This window comes from Lycorma delicatula, chromosome 1, assembly GCF_047948215.1.
Source record: "Lycorma delicatula isolate Av1 chromosome 1, ASM4794821v1, whole genome shotgun sequence".
NCBI lineage: Eukaryota > Metazoa > Arthropoda > Insecta > Hemiptera > Fulgoridae > Lycorma > Lycorma delicatula.
The window spans coordinates 324,149,687-324,170,952 of NC_134455.1; the positions used below are offsets into that span (position 1 = coordinate 324,149,687).

Sequence of the window (21,266 nt, forward strand, 5' to 3'; positions counted from 1 at the left end):
ACAAGGATGTTCCCTATCTCCGTTAATCTTTACATGGAACTAGCAGTTAATGATGTTAAAGAACAATTTAGATTCGGAGTAACAGTGCAAGGTGAAAAGATAAAGATGCTACGATTTGCTGATGATATAGTAATTCTAGCCGAGAGTAAAAAGGATTTAGAAGAAACAATGAACGGCATAGATGAAGTCCTACGCAAGAACTATCGCATGAAAATAAACAAGAGCAAAACAAAAGTAATGAAATGTAGTAGAAATAACAAAGATGGACCACTGAATGTGAAAATAGGAGGAGAAAGATTATGGAGGTAGAAGAATTTTGTTATTTGGGAAGTAGAATTACTAAAGATGGACGAAGCAGGAGCGATATAAAATGCCGAATAGCACAAGCTAAACGAGCCTTCAGTAAGAAATATAATTTGTTTACATCAAAAATTAATTTAAATGTCAGGAAAAGATTTTGAATGTGTATGTTTGGAGTGTCGCTTTATATGGAAGTGAAACTTGGACAATCGGAGTATCTGAGAATGAAAGATTAGAAGCTTTTGAAATGTGGTGGTATAGGAGAATGTTAAAAATCAGATGGGTGGATAAAGTGACAAATGAAGAGTTATTGCGGCAAATAGATGAAGAAAGAAGCATTTGAAAAAACATAGTTAAAAGAAGAGACAGACTTATAGGCCACATACTAAGGCATCCTGGAATAGTCGCTTTGATATTGGAAGGACAGGTAGAAGGAAAAAATTGTGTAGGCAGACCACGTTTGGAATATGTAAAACAAATTGTTAGGGATGTAGGATGTAGAGGGTATACTGAAATGAAACGACTAGCACTAGATAGGGAATCTTGGAGAGCTGCATCAAACCAGTCAAATGACTGAAGACAAAAAAAAAAAAATATGAATAACAGAGATCCTACTACAATAAAAAAATATAACAATAAATTTAATTTAGATAAACAGGGAGTATGTAGTTTAAAATGCGAAAATTGCGATCTGGAATATATCTGAATGACAAACCGATCTTTTTCGATCAGAATTAATGAACACATTAATTGTAAAAATAAGGAAAATAACTAACTATCCAATTTTCCTAGTCTTATCTTAGAAAATAATCATAATTACAACCCAGATAATTTTTTTTAATATTCTTGAATATTCCACTAACCTTCATAAAACAAATATTATTGAAAAATATTATATATATTAAATAATAAAAATTTTATAAATGAACAAACGAAATTTGATAATGATGATAATGATTATTATTAAATTTGATAATGATTATTCAAATATTAAACAATAATTTTGATTCTTAGGTTGGGTTATACTGATTCATACTGGATAAACACAACAATTGAGAGCTTCATACTGACATGACGGACAACGTCGACATTACTTTTACTTTTTGATCATCAATTGTTGTATTTATAATTTTTGTTTTTAAAATTCAAAATCCATTTAATATATAATATATTAATTTGTAAAGGAAATAATTATAACGCGTAAAACATAAATGTTCTGTTGATGGATTAATATCCGAAAGCACTTGGACATAGTCATAAAAATAGTTGGTAAGTGGAAACTATTATATAATTAATTAAATTATAAACTTTAATAATTATTTGAAAAAACTAACAAATCATTTTTATCTTCTGAAATAGAAGATTAAAAAAAAAAATTGTTACGTATATTTTTTGACTAAACTTCGGGCCAAGCAGGAGCTACATCTGAAAAACTATTCTTAAGAAATGATATACATGTATAGGTCATTTTTTAAGTAACCTTTAAAAGAAAAAATATAACTATTTGAAAATAATTTTTGTAAATTTTTTTCTAGTATGCTTTTCTTAGATTCAGAGTTAATCATACAAATTCGTGAAATATTCGGGAAAGAGAGGCTCTTTCATGAGGGAAGTCAAGAAATTTAAAAAGTCATAACCCTGTTACTTTTTATTGTAGAAAATAAAACAATGATAGATGTTCCTCATTTACTTCTTTATCCAGACCTCATCTAACAACTATTTACCATGTAATAATAGGGAAATAATTTTGTACATTTGTAAATATTTTTCTCGCTTTGTATTTATTTCCAATACCAAAAGAAAGAAAGAAAAATAAAGTTTCGCAAAGTGACTTTTACAGAATACAGAAAAAAACTTGAAAAAAAAACAAAACTAAATGTTGCTTTAAAATTGTGCTTCTAAATGCTTTAAATTTTGCTTCTAAATTTCACTGTTGATTATGAAATAGAAATTACCTGGAAAAAAGGAAGATATTTCACCTAATAAAGATTTCTAAGCAAAGAAAAGATTCCGATTTGTAGAAAAAGAATTGATTCAATAAATATCAACGAAGTAGTTTAGCTTTTTTATTGTTCTTTTCAAGAAGATAACATAGATGCAAGTTTCCGGAAGAAGTGGAAATTCTAAATTCTGAGTTTGTTAATGATTTTTACGAAGATTCTTTAAAGATCAACAAAGTTTGGAAAGGGGATTTTTGTGACGAACAACAGTTTTCTAAACGCTAGAATTTTGAATATTTGGCTATCGTAACAAAAAAAAAAAAAGAAAAAAAAAGGATAATATTAAAGGAATTTGACTCATAATGGAAAGAAGCAATTCACTGTAACGTTAAAGAAGAGTGGGCCTTTAATAATAAGAAATATTTTCACCTACCGGTATATGATAATCGAATGCTTAATTTACATCTGTTTTTATGTAAAGTCTATGTTTTAATTAAGGTAGTGTAAATTAAAAATAGGCCTACTAACTACAAATTACCAACTTGTTTTCATAAAAAAATTAGGTTATCTTAGCAAATCTTGTCTGACTACAGGAATTTTTCTAGCACAGCCCTATCGAAACCTTTCTTTTCAACGGCTGTAGGCGTAAAATACGTTTTGTGCTCACAGTATTTCAGTGGGTATTCGTTTGTGGTGTGTTCATTCATTAAGAGGATCTTCAGTTCATTTGTGTTGGTTAATGTATTTAACACAGATTTGTTAAATTTGATTAAGATTATAACAGGATGAAGAAAACACACTGATAAGTAATAAAAGATTTATTTATTTTAGTTAATGTACTTACGTTCCTCACTGTAATGCCAGTCTCCTGCCAAAATTTCTGAAAACAGAAAAGACTTAAGATTAAAAACATTATTGGTGTGTAATTAAATATAATTATAACTTTAATACTAAAACTCAACGTAAAATAATTATGATATAATGTTTTTTGTAGTGAATCGTCGAGTAAAGTGAAACTGTATGAGCAACGGTCATCCACGCAATTAATAGAGTTGACTAATTCTTGATTGATTTAGGTATAAGTGATAAATGTGCAGCAGCCATAATACTTTCAAATGTTCTACTCATGACTTATCTATATGCACATAAAATATATATTTATATAAAAAAGAAGCACGCTGTAAGGCTAACGTGGAAAATTACAAGCTGCCATTTTGATAGAACTACATAAAACACATTTTTTAAAACCATTTGTGTTACTGTGATAATGTGTACTTTTCTGTTTGTGTTTTGGTTTCTTCTTTCGATGTTTCCCTTACAGAATATATCTTCTGCTGAATGTATTATTATACGCAGTACGTCCTGAGAGTCTTTTTACGGAAGGTGGAATGTTTTGTAATCTGCGAAACATGGTTTTGAATGACAAAGGTTTGTACTGCATCGGATAATTAGATTTATCCATGATTAAGTCAGTTATGGTACGTTTTCCTGAGTCAGTACTTTGTGATGGTAGTTCCAAATAATTTATGCTGCTGTCAAGGTTGAAGGTTATTTTATTGTGAGTTTTGGTGGTATGCGTAAAAAGTTACTAAAGTTGTCTAAAATTCCCGTTGTATAGGGTGTTTCTGTTATCTCATTTTCTTTTTCTGTTTAGCCTCCGGAACCACCGTCAGATATTACTTCAGAGGATGAATAAGGGTGATATGTATGAATTTAAATGAAGTGTAGTTTTGTACAGTCTCAGGTCGACTACTCCTGAGATGTGTGGTTAATTAAAATCCAGTCACCACAGAACACGGTATCCACGATCTAGTGTTTCTGTTATTTACTCGTATATATCTATACCAATTAATTTTGTGCGTGTCAGTCATTGACTTTGAGGATGTTTTTTCAGTGTATTGTGAAAATATTTCTGTTAATATGATAGGAATATTTATTTCATGCAGAAGTTTTGTTTAAAGTGTCTAATTTTGTTTTCTTATATTGCTATCTTGTCTGTTGTCTTAACCGTTTTTTGTATGTTTTTTCGTTGTGTAATATTGTATTGCATCAGAAAAGGAAATATTTGTTTAGAGATGTTTTACAATGGCAAGTAAACGTTGTAAGGAATTCGACATTTTTTAAGTTTTGCGATGTTTGTCTCGTTCTGATTTCGGTTGTCATCAAAATGGTTATATCGCCTAATTAATTTGTTCTAGGCAAACCGTAAATTGGCGGAGGAAAGTATCTGCAACATCCAAACTCACAGCAAAAGGATATTACAAAAAATAAAAATAATTATGATTTGATTTGATTAAAAACTGTCCTACAAGGCTAATATTTATTATTATGATCAATCTGGAGATTGATCATCCTATGCAGGTATGTTAACGATAAAGATGTCGAGAAAGGCGGCTACGACTCTTTTCAGGAATGGAATCTGATCGGAAAGTTAGGTAATATCATTATCCTTTAGTTAAACTAAAGCTGATGTTTTAGTTGGCTGGCAAGCAAGTTAACTAAACAGATTTGATAAATAAACGGAGAATTAAATTTCAGAAAAAAAATCAGTTTATATTTATTAGCTGGCGTTATTAAAAAATCAAACATTGCCACTAAATAAGGAGTAGTACATTTGAAACTATTACGCATTTTACAATCTCGGGTTCTTTATTTGACAAAATTCTTTATCACTTTTTTCATAACTTTGGTTCAATGATTTCTATAATCGAAATTATCCTGGTTTTTTCACAGTTGCTTCATTTCTTCTCCCTTCTCCTACCGAAAACGCCGTGTTACTTGCATGCAGTCTCAGCAAAACATACTCTGCACTTGCAATGAATTTTAATAATTGTCGCTTACAACTAAGTACATAGAGCTCCATGTAGACTAACGATACTATACCTATTACTACTTTTGACCTCACAGAACGCCCCCAACCCTGCAGAAGAAAAATGGCGCCCAATTTGTATTAATTATGGGATATCTATCACTACACTGACAGCCAGTTGTTTTGTTTTTTTACTGGTATCTATGGTTACATATCAGAAAGTAAGTGTCGTCATCCATAAAAAATAGTCCTTTCCAGATTTTTGTACTTTTCAAATATTTTACTCCCTTGACTTCAAAAATACCAAATGCAATTTGTCTGTAGTATAAATTATTTAGCAGAATGGATCCTAGCAGCACAGTATAGTTATTTATAAAATACCTTTTTTCAATAACTGATTTGAAAAAAAGAATCAAACAAAGCAGTACCTACAAAAATTAATTTTGTAAATAAATTTACATAAATATATTTACATAAATTTACAGGAATATATGCGTTTCTGTCATAGTAATGGAATTCATTATACAGTCAATTCTTCTGGTGAACAGAATGAAGGTTTTACTTCTAGGGTTGAATAATCTCAAAATTTTGAAGGGCTTGCTATGCTGATATTCCAACCCCATGTTTGACTTAATGAAGACAATGGGGAAGCACTTCACTACTCATTCTTCCTGGTTGTTCTGGAATAAATTTTTGCTATTAAAAGCAATATTTTCGTTTTTGGTATGATTTGTGGCTCATATTACGTCGCTTAGAATGATAACGGCTCTTTAAATACAGAAAAGATTTCCTATAGCGGTTCAATTGTAGTTTTTCCTCGTAACTTAAGGGGAAGAATTTTAGGCAAAAAATACGTTGACGATTAGAAGGTACTCTTATTGCTCAGTCTTAGACGATTTTACGAACGTATTAATATGTAGCCTGATGTTGTTAGTCTGATATTCAAAGTATTTTAGTGGAAAACTTCCAACAAACCCAGATGGAAAACAAAGAAAAATATTTATAAAATTATTTCCTAGCGTAAATATTTTAGAGCACGTATTCACAAAAAACAAACAGACCTGCAAAACAGACAGTGTATTACACAGGTACATTGATTACACTATCTTATTTGTAAAGCAACAGGTAGTGTGAAAACTTAATGTGCAAAAGGCATAAATAGATTCTGACTGCTGAAAACGAACTCAATAGATCTGTTTGTTAATTCACGGTCACAAAACGGAAGAAAAGACACAATTTAGAATCTTTCTCAAATTTAAACAATTAATAAATAAAAGCTAACAGTAAGAGTAACGGTAAATACTCACTTCCGATATCTGAAAACAGCTTGCTTCATTAAAACTCCCGGGTTCACGCGCTCGCAAAGACTCACGGACATTGTTTTAATTCTGTATCCTTTAACGGTGTTATTCGTATCGAAAATTTTGAATATTTTAATCATATAATATTAGAACTACTTCACAGTCTTATTATTATTTTTTTCTATTTGCAAACTCTAAACAGATTTTCTCAATAAATATGCAGGTATAATGTACCTTACAGTTTCTGTGAGGTACAGTAGAAAGTTAATAATCAGGATGTTGTCAGAAAAAAATATGAATTTGCAGATGGAAGTAATTTAAAAATTTTTTGAAGACAGTGACTTACTCTCAGCCTCATTCTTGTAACAAAAAACAATTGAGCACTGATCGAGCAAAGGTTATTATTTTAGTCTGCTTGAGTTCTTTCACCCTTTTTAAACGTAACAGTTTAAATCAATTTACAGTATCAGATGTCAGGTTTTAGATTTTAAATAAAAAAGTGACATAGACATATATGAGTTTCATTAGATTCATTTACAAATGGATCTTTCAGAATATAAAGTGAAAGTTAAAGTTTAAAAAATATCTTTAAGAGAAATTAAAAAGCTTCGCAAAAATACAAAAGAAACAGTCCGTCTCCCTTAAAAATGAATCTTTACCTGTTTCAACTATCTTAGTTTTTTTTTTAAATACGAGTTCTTCATTTGACTGAAAAACAGAATAATTTTAATACGGATTCTTTTTAATTTTGTGACCTTTGACTTTGAGTAAAAAAAATTTAAATTATATCTGCAAAACAATATACCTGACTTTCTTAGGTAAACCTGAAAAAAATATTTAATGCCAAAACAATGTGATCGTCTTATCCCCATCAATGAAACTAAGTATCATCATTTTCAGATAGTTTCAATCTAAATTTACGAAAGTAGTATTATGTAGTCTAAATAAAATAAATGTGTATATAAATAGTTGATTATTGTAAACTTTTCAAAAGATATTTATAAATTTCAAGATTTATTCAAAAAAATATATATAGGAAGGGGTGAATTTCTGCGTATGTATTATTTACGGACAAATTTTATTAAACGATTAAAACTGAACCTGCCAACTGTTTCAGTGCCAGGATATACTGTATTACATTATAACAAGGTTTTTAATCTACTTGAAGTTAATTTTAATTCTCTGTTCTTGATTTACACAAAAAATAGGTACCTAATATGACTAATTTTAATTTTATTGAGTAATAACATTATTCACGTTAATAATTCAGGTGTTTCATTGAATAAATAAAACATATTCGTTTGCAAGTTTTTTATCGATGTGTAAAAAACAATACGCGTTCTAAATCTGAATAATTTTATTTGATTTATTGAAAAATTCGTTTCCTTCAAATGCTAATGACTTTTTTGAAAATTATTGATAGATGATTTTATTTATTTATTTTTTTGATTGATGAAATTTGCTATCATCACTGATAGTTTATTGAACGTATAAATTAGTGAAAAAGAACTACAATCACGTTTTTTTAAATGAATTATTCTATTTTAGTTTTTAAACTAAAAAAAAAAAATCTGATGTGGACACCACATCAAGTTTTCTTTGTACGCCTGTTAAATTACATACACACATTTTTTTAAAATGAAAAGTACATAAAATTTTATTTCATTAATTACTTCTGATATTTTTCTTTTTTTTTATTGTTATACAATTATTATTTATGGTACATTTTTTTATAATCAAAGATTATTATTAATTAATAAATATATTTAAATTACAAAAAAGCTTAAAAAAGGAGATGAAGTCTGATTTGAACCGATGTGCCTTCTCCTTGTAAGATCCAAATATTTCATTAATTAAAATTTTATTTGGCTGTTACTCTGAAACCAATGAAAATAAGTACCACTGATATATCGTTGAAAGCTCTCAATGAGGTCTTATTAGTGCAGTTAAGAGAAAATCCAAAATTCAAATTTTTTTGGATTTTTGGACACTTTTGGTTAAGTCGATTGCAATCAAAAGGGGAGGTGTGCAACTAGATGTTACAACAGTTCTACATCCATAATTTCAACATTCTACGGCTAATCGTTTTTGAGTTATGCGAGATACGTACGTACGCATAGACTTCACGCCGAAACTAGTTAAAATTCATTCATGGATGGTCAAAATGGATATTTCAATTGAAATCTGAAAACCGAAATTTTTCACCATCGCTATACTTCCTTAACTTCGAACAAGGAAGTAAAAATAACGAAAAATTCCAAACTTCCAATCATTTAAAAAGTGTAATATTACTTGATTTTGAAGAATAATAATACATTTGATTTGTTCTTTCCTCAGTTCTTCAAATCGTGCCTTAATATTCGTTTGCTTCGTAATTTTAATATAAAAGGAAAAAATAATACTTTTTATTAAAATTTTAATTATCTGGAACTTTAAAAGGATTATTGAAAAGGATTTTAAATAAAATTCCTCCCTTTAAAGAACAGGGAAATTCATTTGAAATGTCGAGTGTGTACTTTCCACCAGTATCGAATGTTTTTATTTGAGGCTGCTAAAACATCGTGTCAATATATTTTCTCTTTACTGAGAACCGAGTTTAAAGGCGCTTTATTCTTACGTGCACCCGTCTCAACGCGGTGTAGGGGTGGTAACGACTCCTGGTCGTAAGTCCTTGTTACAAACAACGGGTGACCCTAGTCCTGCTTGTGGTCTTTTCAGAGTGAGGACTATAATCTGTGTGAGCTGGATTGTGTTTTACACTCATGTACCCGATCCAGTAGCGGCTAAGAAGTGCAAAGTGCAACAGAAGGGTGTTCAGGTCTCCGGCTGCCCGTAGCTCGCTGCGGGTAGTTGTCGCGTTTGTAAGCTTACCCAGTGTTTTTACAGTGTTTGGAGGAAGATAGTGAGCGCAGTTACATAATTCACTTTTAGGTATTCTTCGACCAAGAAGTCAGATTCTTTAGAGTTCAGGAAGAAGCCCAAGAGTAGTAGAAAGAAGAGGGAGGGAAGCTGACCTTCCATCTCTTCTGATGAGGAATGTCTCTCAGGGATATCCATCCGGGTTGAAAAAACTAATTTGGTTAGAAATTTTATTAAGGCCAAGAGCAGACCAGATAGTTCTGTCAAAGTCAAGGTTGTCAAATCTTCAACCTCAGTTCCTGCGTTACGCGGAAGTAGTCATGGAGCAAAGGGAAGCCAGTCTGGGTAGGAAGAACCCAAGGTAGTTTTGATAGAAAAGGCAGGGGATTCAATGAAATCTTTTAAGAAAATAAAGGAGGAATTCCAGGTTGCTCTTCGTGGCAATAGGAAAATCTCCGGATCAGGGACATTAAGGAAATAAGCAAAGGACTGGTAGTTGTGGCGGATGATCGGGAAACCATCCGGATCATCGCTGAGTTTCCTGCTGTGAAAAAAAAGGAGGTCAAGATTGATCCCAAGCAAAAACGTAGCCCCGCGACATTGGGTATGAAATTGATTGCCGCCTATCCGCGTTCTGCTCCCTTTTCTGGGAGCAGAATGCGGAGTTGGATAAGACTCAATTCAAGCTTGAATGTAGGCTTCTTTTCAAGACGGATAGCGTGATGCCCAGAGCTATCACGGCGTTTTTGAGGTAAGGGCTGGTCTCTTTAAGAAGATGTGTCGGATATTTAACGTTTAGAGCCAAATATTAATGTAACCTATTAGAGACTGCTTTTCTACACCGAGTAATGGTACTTACATTTAATATTTTGCACTACTTTTCCCATACTTCTGTAATATGTCTAAAATACCTGAGGTTTAAAAGCGCAAGTGAAAGTTAATTTCCCTAAAAATATCGAATTGCACCATTCAGTCGTAGTCGTGGTAATCAAAGGTGTCACTTTTTATTTTGAATTCACCTGCTTTTTGGTGGGCATGCAGGTGTGCATCTGATTTTTATTTTATAGAATGACTATGCTCCATTCACAATCGATTAGTATCATTCCTGATGATTTTTAATAACCGTTCGGTTGAGGCACCAGCTCATAATTACGATAGAAGTAAGTCAGGTGTTTAAAAATGTATATTTATTCTTACAGTCGGTCAAAAAACATTTTCATTTTCTTTTGAAGACAAATTCATTAAGAAAACAGCACAAAAATGATTTTAAATAATTTAATTAACCTCTATTATATAGCTTAGGAGTGAGTAACTGCTGTTGTTAGTAATATTTTGTTAAAATAAATTTTACAGGATGGTTTGGTAATAAGCGTAACATTTTTGACTAATTAACGCCATGCAATGCAATTAATCATTTATAAGCTCTTCCTACAAAATTTTCATCGCATTACATTACATTTTTTTAATACAGACTATGGCTTTCCGCCAGAGTCTGTATTAGACCTTTCTCGGTCTCTAGGCCAAGGCAGTATTATAAATTTTAGTGACAATGATCGCATTATACTGATTTTTATGTTACAAATCTGATAACTGCCTGAATCTTTGCGAATGTAATTATTTTTAACGAAATCCGCAATGTCATTTCCTAGAGCTTATTTTTAACAACTGTTTATTATTAAATCTGCGAGTCAGTCGTTAGCTAAATAACCGTTTACTCCAAGAATAGTCATATATTAAAATTGTGTATGTAATTGTTTATATCTACAAACATTATTAAAGTTTATTTAATTATGCAGAGTTTTTATTACTTTATTTTCATCTTACTATTAAAAATAATTTTTGGATCATTAACATCTTTAGCGTTCGCTTGATATCAAAAAGTAATAGGATATTAATTATTATCTAACAGTAGTTTTTTTTCTCACTTCTACTTCGGCTATAACATTAACTCTTTAGAAATTTAGTGAAAAAAGTTAAACGTCTGAGATTCGCAATCGAATAAGAAAATTAATTATTTGGTGATGAAAAGTTTCTTAAAAAATTCATTAAAAAATATTTCTCCCTCCCAAAAAAAAAAAAAATTATCAATAAAGTAGCAGTTCACATTAAAGTGTTTCTTGGTAAAGAAAACTGGAATATAATTCGGATTTCAAAATCTATGAAGCGATCGCTGAAGCATCAAAATCTTCGCACGGTTTGAAAGACTTAATATATTGTAAAACTTGCTAAAAATCTATGAAAAGTTTGACTACGGTGGACCGGTCATTAAACACTGGGAAAGAGGAGGAAGTTCATTTTACACAGAACGGAAGTTGACCGATCTAGATAGACAAAGACCTGTCGTATAATTTAAATTATTATGATAGTTCCCTAAATAAGATAAAAATGTATAAGTTCAAATAATGTATATTAAACTGAATATTTTTTCATATTTACTTTGAGAGAGATGATGAATTTGTCCTTGTAAATAGCTATTAGTACGTATTTACAGACAATATTTGTTTGTAGTATTTCACTGAAATGCTAGAATTAATTGTGACAAAAAAAGGTAGATTTAGTAGAAAAATTGTTATCAGTTTTTGCTAGTTGCTATTTTTTAAGAAAATGATGAAATTTTAACATAATTCTTACCAACTGTAAAATAATTTTTCTAATTTTTCGTTGATATTTAACCTTTGGAAGATTTGTACGATATATTTAATATTGTCTAGATGGAGAAATTCCAGCGAAAGTGGGTATGTTAATCGACAATTTTTTTTTAAGTTAGATCAAATAAGTTTAAATTTTAGAAAAGTAATAATTTAATTTATATAATGTATAATATCTAAGGCTATCGGTAGAACAGGAAGTGATTAACTATGTATATAAGGAAATAATTTAAAAATAATAAAAAAACTTTTCTAGTAGAGTTGATAAACATTATTTGACCCCTTCCACAAGATAGAACGAGTTTGAATAAATGAAATAAAAGTGTATGGAAGTGGAGAGAATTATAAGGTCAAGATAAATAGATAGAGAGAGAAATATGATGGTTTCTGCCCCCCCCCCCCCCCCAAGAGCAGGGCAGTCAAACATTAGGTGTTCATTTGACTGGACCTCCTCGCAGATGCACAGCTCATCAGCTGCCAGGTGGAACTGAAACAGACATTGGTTTAAATTAACATGGTTGGAGAGCACCCGGGCACCCGTTGCCCTTATAAACGAGCTCGAGGCATACCATCCCTCCAGATCCTGTATAAAATTATACAAGGATCTTCTGTTAGTAGTTGTGTTCCATTCCAGCTGCCATTATTCCATGGCGAGGCTCTACAGCCTCTTCCGCAGGCGGGAGATGGGCAACTGAACGAAATTTAGATCTGGTGCATTGTGATCACCTTTCCGCTCCGGTACTGGGCCAGCTCGAAACCGCATCCCAAATACCTCGGTCTCCCGGCCTCTTCGTAATCTCTACATGGCTGCCTGAACTTTCACCACTAAATCGATTGGGAGAGCCTTTCCCCTTCGGAGGAGGTTGTTTTAAAAACTCCAGTGCATACAATTAAGGCTCTGGGCCCTCGGGCACTCCTAAATTTTGAGCAAGTGCTATATTCATATCCAACCTATGCGCTCAAACGGACGCCGCGTATGAGGTCATGCTTTCGAAGACACCTTGGTACACAATATACATTTGACGGCCCGACAACCCATAGTCTTTCCGATCACTGAGACGGCGTCCGCCGCTACTTGCCTAATGTGGTTGCTAAATAGTAACTTTTCATCAAACAAATCACCTAGGTACTTATGAACTCTAACTATGCTGATTACATAGCCTTTATATTTAATATGGGCGTTACGACTGTACTTCGTTCGTCTTGGGCACAGAAATCTATAAATTTTGAATTTCCATCCAGTCCTCTGCGGTTGACAAGGCCATCTACGCCCGGCCTTCTAGCTGTGGTCATGAATTACCACGAACTAAAAGAAGACAGTCATCGGCGAAAGCCTGGGCCGTGACCCTTTCTGGAAATGTCATTCCCAGAAATCTGTCGAATACCAGGTTCCATAGCAAGGGATCGAGAACGGAGTCTTGCGGGCTTCCCCTGGTGACGGACTTTTCCACAATTAGGTACGCATCCTTAAACAGAGCCGTGCGATCAGACAAGTAGTCACGTAATACGGCCTGCAGGGCTACGGGAACATTGCAGCGTTCCAACACATAGAGGACAGAATCCCAACAAAAGGAACCAAATGCTGCCTCTATATCAATAAAAATTGCCAAAACATATCTACAGTCGGCGCTTTCCTCCTCGGCAAGAACATTTAAGATGCAATCCTCGGTACCAACCCCTTTCATGAAGTCATACTGGCCTCGATTTAGAAGTAAGTCCATATCGATGCTTTACCAGAGCCATTCCACAACCAGCCTTCAAGCAACTTGCCGGTTACCGGCAAGAGGCTGATGGGTCGATAACTGCTGACCTCACTCGGATCCTTTCCTGATTTTAAGAGCACTCTCATCAAAACGACCTTCCAACAAGTCGGAAACCAACCCCAGCTTAGGCTTCCCGAAAACAGATTGCCAAGCGGCTCTCTTATGACAGGCAGCAGATGATAGAAAATATCTGGGTCAAGTTGGTCAATCCTCGTTGCCTTTCTCATTGCCATTCGAGAAACCACTCGGTCTATATCTGCGGAATCCACAGCCCTTACGTCAGGCAATGGTGTCTCACCCGCCCTAACGCCGACATCTGCTTCACTCTTCGGAGCATCTGGAAACAGAGTATCCAGAAACGCCGGGTAAGTCACCACAGATGTTAAAGTGTGATCACCACCACCAAACCCGCATCGAACACTGGACAGCACGTGCAATGGCTTTGGCAGGTAACATGATTTTGCGAGCTGCCACGGGTTGCGCAAAAAATGATGGCATACAAGAGAAACTGCTACAGTCATCTGGAATGGATGGAAGATGAACGATTGCCCCGCTTAGCCCGTGGTTACAAACCCAAAGGCCGCTGGTGTGTAGGTTCCCGAGGAGAAGATGGTTTCCGGAACAGGCAGATCTGCCTAACCCATGAAGTGAAGAAGACTAATAATAATAAAATTAATATTTAATGTAATATATTAATTTATTATATTATTTACTTTTTAATAATTTTATCAAACAAGGCCCGTTGGTATGATTATATATATCATGATATATGATTTTTATAGATAACGGTGGAGAACTCATAATGACAGTACGTTAAGTGTACATAATTTTAAACTGTGACGACCAACGTTATATCATATTACATTACATAAACAAATTTACATGACAAGAAGTTTTAATTTTAATAAGATTATAAAATAAAAAAATAAAAATTTTTTAGTTCCTGATGATAGAATTTTATTTTAAAAGCGCTTGAATGCATATGTAAAAGAACTGTTGGTAAGTGGGCTTTTAATTATTAATTATATTTACTTTTTCTTTATATATTGCAGTATGAAGTAAAAATAATAAAATAATTCTTAATTTTGAAAAACTTAATATTATGAAAACTGATTAAATATTACAGACAGATCCGCATGATTTAGTAGCCGTGAAGGAAAATTATGATTTTTAAATGCGTATCTTGAAATCTTTGAAAAGCTGTTCCGTTTTTCGTTATGAAAGCGTAATTAAACAAAGAATAATTTATTGATTATCAATGTTTGCTGTTCCTAGCATATTGATTTTTACATCAGAACAAATTTATCCGGTCAGATAGAAACAATAAATGAGTTAGGGTAATGTTGTTTTCTAAAATTGTAATAGGAGTAATCGGTCAAATTTGTATGTAAATTTATGCACATTTTAATTTGTCATCGCAGTGTAAACGCTTATGGACTTCATTTTGCCGTTGTACTATTTTTGTTTGAACAAGAACTAAATTTTATAGTTACCGTAAGGTTTCATGTTATTTACAATTTTTGTGAGCTCTTCGATATAAAATTATTTTCTTCTTTTGTTCTAAATTAATGATTTCAGAGGACTTTAACGCAGACTTGTAAATAAGATGGTTGTAGGTTTGAAAAAATGTAGGACTTTTATTTAAAAAAATGTACCTCTTACGTTTTGGTATAATAAATGCACAAAATCGAATTAAAAAATACAGTGTAATCCATTTACTTGAGCAAAGTTTTTGTCGACAAGAAACATGTTTTTGTCATTGTTAAAGAAAGAAATGTTACTGCATACCTGTGTTCAACTTATGTATTAAAGACTTCAACAAATATTTTATATTTTCTGTTCTCCCTAAATTACATAAGTAAGTTTTAATCGATTTCCATTGTTAATCCTAAAATTCTAAGGAAAATGGAAGTATTTTGTCATACCCAAACAAATTAAAATTAACAGTAGAAGTTGAATTCTTGACACTAGTATCGGATTTTAACTTAAATCAGTAAGTCAAGACAAAGCACATTTATGCGCGTTGTACATTCTATACTTTACAGATTGTCGCTGAACAGAATTTTTCAGTACTACATATAAGCGAATTGAAATGCCGAATTAATTTATAAAGACCGAGTTAGCGGTCGGCATCTATACATTTTTTCCTTATTATTTAAATGCTAACTCCTGATCAGTTTGATTTTTTGTCGTACGATATTAATTCATTTTGTTAGATGTCTTGCTAATAATTTTGTATTTCCATAGATCTTAATTACTGATAGTTCGATTTTTAATCCAAGAAATCACGATAATTGTAACGTCAGAGAAAACTATAGAAATTTTTTCTTTATTTTAAATTTATAGCTTGTTTATCAAGAGAATAAAATCAGTTTTATAGTAAAGTTAAATTTTAATTAAACTGTAAATTACATAAACATATGTGGTGAGTATACTGCTAATAGGGCCCGACTTAAAAAATAATGAAAACGAGCTAAAGTTCTCAAAAGTATTATTACTGTCAGGAAAAAATTAAAATTATTATCAGTATTTGTTAGCCAAATATGTGTTGTTATGTGATGTGAACATCCTTTACAAGCTCATATAAAAATGACCGGTTTTGGAAAACATGATCTGTAGAGTTGAAATGTTTTAGTCAACTTATAATTTTTAACCGACTTCAAAAAAAAAGTATGTATTCGATCGTATATATTTTTGTTTGTTTGAGCGTAACGTTTTTCCTATTAATCGATTGAAATGAATCTTGTTGCAATCGAATCAGCTGCTTTTAGTGGTGGTACCATGATGATAAAAAAACGTTTTAGACATAAAATATCGGTGTGAAAATTGACAAAAAAAAACTTTTTCGTCTCCGACGGGTCGGTAGGAACAGTGAGAACCCTGATATTCTATATGTGTGCGTCACGTTAGATGATGTTATACGATCCTCTTTACGACAGGTAATGTGAGTTTCTGCACAAGATAAGTAGCACCGTAAATCTTCAAAAATCGAAATCAAAATCATCAAAGATCGAGATATTTCGTCTGAAATTGACCCTATATACATTACATACAGAGTGTTTCTAAATGGGGGACTGGCTATACTTTTCGGATTCTACTTGTAAAACTAAACAAAAAATATCCTTAGGAAAAATGGCAATTTCTCCTTCGTTCTTCCCATGTCCGTCATTTTGTTATTTTTATATAATTTATATCACAAGTTCGGATAGACGAATCACATTAATATTTATTAAGCGTACTGGTAACAAAGTTTTAAAATTAGCGAAAAATCAGGACTTAAATACCTTTGTAAATTATAAAATGGTCGGCCATGTTTATTTTTCAATCCGTTATATCTCCATAAATATTACTTTTATCAAAATGTATGTTTTACTAAAATATTAAGTCTTTTATTTTGAACAAAATGACATTTTATTTTTTTAAATCGGTTAACAAACAGTCGAATTATGGGAGAAAATTGATGTTGTAATTTTGTGTCATAATTATTTGGTCTATTATTATGATAAAATTATTACTTAATTTTTTACTAATTCACCAATACTAGAATTAACAATAAATAAAAACAATTAAAATTTCATCGAATTGAACGTAAAGTAGAGAACATGAAAACAGACACAAGATTACATCAATTTTCTGCCGTAACTCGGCTATTTGTTAACCGATTTTAAAAAATAAATTGTCATTTGGTTCAAAATAAAAGGCACAGTATTTTAGTAAAATAAATTTTAATAAAACTAATATTTATGGAGATAAAACGAATTAAAAAATAAACATGGCCGCCATTTTGTAATTTGCGTAGGTATTTAAGCTCTGATTTTTTGCTAATTTTAAAACTTTATTACCAAAACTCTTACCAAATATTAATGTGATTCGTTTATCCAAACTTGAGAAATAAATTTTTGTATAAAGATAGCAAAATGGTGGACAGCGTGAGAATGAAGGAGAAATTGCCATTCTTCCTAAGGGAGGGCCATTTTTTCTTTAATTTTATAAGTAGAATCCGAAAAAGTATAGCTAGCCCACCATTTTAGAAACATTCTGTATATAATATACAACATCAGTAGGGACAGTGGAAATTTGGAAATTCACGTTACATGTTCTGGATGTCATTCCATTTTTTTTTTTTTTTTAGATAACTATAAAATAAAGAAAGTTTATGTGTTTTTAAAACTGTTTAAAAAATTGACCGACTAGATTAGTTAATTTTTAGCTGAATGAAGTAGGGTATTGTTTACACAGACAGAGTTGGTCGCCTGAATCAACTGAATATTGTTCAGTTTGCTAAAAGAATATTCTGAGACCAACTTTTCATGCTAATCAGTAAGTTTTGCTTAACTGCAGTGTGTAATTGAAATCTTTAAACATGAGTAAAGATTTAGAAGTGGAATAGAACGGATCCAAATAATTAGGAAAAGAATAACATAAAAAAAAGGGAACTCAAGCCAAGGAAGAAGAGTATGTATACAAACACTATTTTTGAAGATGCTGAACATGAGTCATGGTCCTGTTGAAAAAACAAAAATAGATCCAGCCTAAATACAAGTTTTAAAAATCATACTTAAAGCTTTTCAACTGTCATGTCACACTATTGTTGAAAAACAACAAAAAGTGCTTAGACTCTAACCTAAGAATTAAAAAAATGTAGAAGAGGCCAAAGAAAAGGAGAATAGTACAAAAATTGAAGATCCATTTGATTCTGAAATTACTTATAGAGAAGGTATGGTTAAAAGTGGAATCTTTTTTTTCAACTCACAAAAGATTATTGCATAATTTGTGAAAGTAATAAAAAGCTAGGCATGAGACTCATGAAAAGAGAGAGGATGAAGCAAATAATACCAAAAATGAAGACAAATTGCATGTAATAAATGACAAAAATTTTATAGTGTCACATTTTATCTGTGAAGTGATTTGCAGTTACCTATTTCTAAGGCTTAAAAAATGTATTATAACAGAAAATTTGTATGTATACAACTAATGTATAATAAGCCTACCCCTACTCACTATAAATGGTGCTCATATTGAGTTACATTAGTAGTTAAAAATACCTTTTAACTCTGTACTTCTATGTAATAAAACAAACACAGTTGTAATTTTAATTGTAATAAAATAAATTTGATTTAAATCCGCAGAGTTCTTATGCAGACCTAATATAAACTAATTGCCGATTTCAGAGTCTAAAAGTAAATAACTTATAAGACTGAGTACTATGAATGTCATGCCTGAAGAATTCTTCAAGTTACAAAAATGGGCTATAGATCATCATTTGGCACCAATAAATATGAAAAAAAAAGACTGATAGAAAATTAAAATTATGCCTTGGTGTAAGTAATACCAGTGCCATTTTTTCAAAAATAAGTTAATATATATCAACAGACGAACAGATGTGTATATTTTCATAAGTAAAAACAACCAGTGTCTTATTTCTAACCATTAGGGAAACAGCAAACAAAACTGCCAATGTCATCATCTTTTTTTCTGTGCAAAAACTACCAATGTTGACTTTGATAGATAGACTTTTTTTCACATAAGAACCATCAATGTTGACATATGTTGTTTTAGCACTCAAATTTTAACAGTGGTTTTTACTGAAATTAGCATTGGTTATTGTTACACTGAACTAGACACATTTTTATTCAATAAAGTTATTTTATTTAAACAAAAATTAAAAATTATTAATTTTTTAATAAGTAAACATTTATCAATTTTCTGACAATATTTCTTTTCAACCTTTATTATTACATTTTCAACTATATAAAATTATAACAATCAGAAAATGAAATGAATTTTTTAATAATAAAATGATAAAATAAAAATTAATTATTGTTTTACTGATTTAAAAAAGGTGGGAAAGAGCTGAAAGAGAAAGAAAAACAGCTGAAATAGCTGTTAACTTTTGGAGGGAAACAGTTGATTATTTTCTTGTTGATTTACTGTTGAGTGTGCTTATTAAAGTTTTGATTAAAATGCATAGTAAGAAGAAGTTTAAAGTAATTTTATCAAGATCTGAGTTAATAAAAAATGCCTCAACAACAGAGAAGCAGAAGAAAAGCAAAAACAAGATATGTACAAAAATAAAACATTTTATTCTCAAAATCAGTTTATTCAGACATGTAGGTCTGGAATAATTATTTGCAGAACAGTTACTTGCAGAATAATTTTTCATTATTATTAAACACTCAGAACGTAATTTTATTATAAATTTTCATCGTCCTAGAAACTTATCAAAATTACCACTTGAGTAGGATATAAAATAGAAAAAGCAACAATATGATAATATTTTTATTGCATTTTTTTAATACCTTCTTATGATAATAGAGTAAAATACTCTGTTTTTTTCTACTTCATGAAATACTATCATCTACAAATTGAACATTAGTGCCGAATTAGTAAGCTAGAATAGTTCAAGAGAAACAAAGATGAAGTAGGCTTATTTCAGTTCATATGGGGCTCTATTTTTTTAATGTTGATATTTATTTTTCAAAAATATTTTATATGTATTAAATAGACTAAAACTTGAGCTGTGATTGCTTAATTCTACTATTGCTTTATTTTTAGATATAGATTCTATAAGTAAAAAAAACAATCATGATGGAGAGAACCAGAAAATTACTGGAATTGGCCAATGTATCATACATTCAGAATACAAGGGAGTATGGAGGTGTCATCATTAGATACGCCTTCTAATGGAATTCAGAATGTAAGTGTATCTTCTGAGAAGTCTGCAGAAATAGAGCCATCATTTGGTAAGCCAGCTACTGAAATTCCAAATGAAATTGTCTATTACCAGAATGATCAAGTAGAAATGCAAAACTCACCATTAAGCAAATTTTTAAATGAAATTCAAAATGTTTTCATGTCTTCTCAGAATGAACCTTCAGAAATTCCCAATGATATTTCAGTTATTGATCTAACGTTACCTGATTGATTCTTGGATGATGATCTTTTTTTATCTGATTCTGGTTCTGATTATGTTCCATCTGAAATCAGTAGTAGTAGTAATGAGTGTGACTGTATGCAAGAAACAGAAAGAGTCTTCGAAGAAGAAAAAATGCAATAATACTAAAAAGTTATTTCATCTCAAGAAAACTCAAGTATAAATATTTTAACCACTGTATCAGAAAATAGAATGCAGGTGTGTAATGAAAAAACTGGAAAAAGGAAGAGAAATCCGTCCCTTTTGGCTAGAAATATTCATAAATCTGCCATACAATAAGGGAAGGAATACACATCAACATCTGCTTATAAAGTCCCCAGTAAAGGATTAAAATCAAGTTGCAGCTGTCGAATGAAATTTTCATTAGAAATTGATGAAATTCACCATACAAAATCATTTTTTTCATATTATAGTCTTTCTAGGGAAGGTCAAAATCAGTTTCTAGCTTCCATGGTAGAAGAATATGGAAAGCTGGTGCAGAGAATTAGAGATAAGAAAAAATATAGAAAGCAGAAGACAATTCATTCAAGAATAGTTTTTACAACAGTTAGATGGCACAAGAATACAAGTGTGTCAAACTATGTCTTTGAACTCACTAGTTTTGAAACTTGTAAAAGTACGCTGATACAGCAAACTTGGAAACTTGATAAAGCACACTGAATGAAAAGAAACGTAATTCTCCTAGAGGCATATGCTTGACTGATCGGAGGGA

General features: G+C 31.4%; 1 protein-coding gene across 1 annotated transcript in view; it reads right to left on the reverse strand.

Annotated features, from left to right (window-relative positions):
* The window catches only part of LOC142334206 (carbonic anhydrase 1-like), a 122,296-nt gene that overhangs the window by 50,028 nt on the left and 51,002 nt on the right, over positions 1-21,266 (reverse strand). Inside the window, exon 2 of the mRNA XM_075382036.1 lies at positions 3,085-3,120. Coding sequence (XP_075238151.1) covers positions 3,085-3,120 — 36 coding nt within the window. The remainder of the gene's footprint in view (positions 1-3,084; positions 3,121-21,266) is intronic.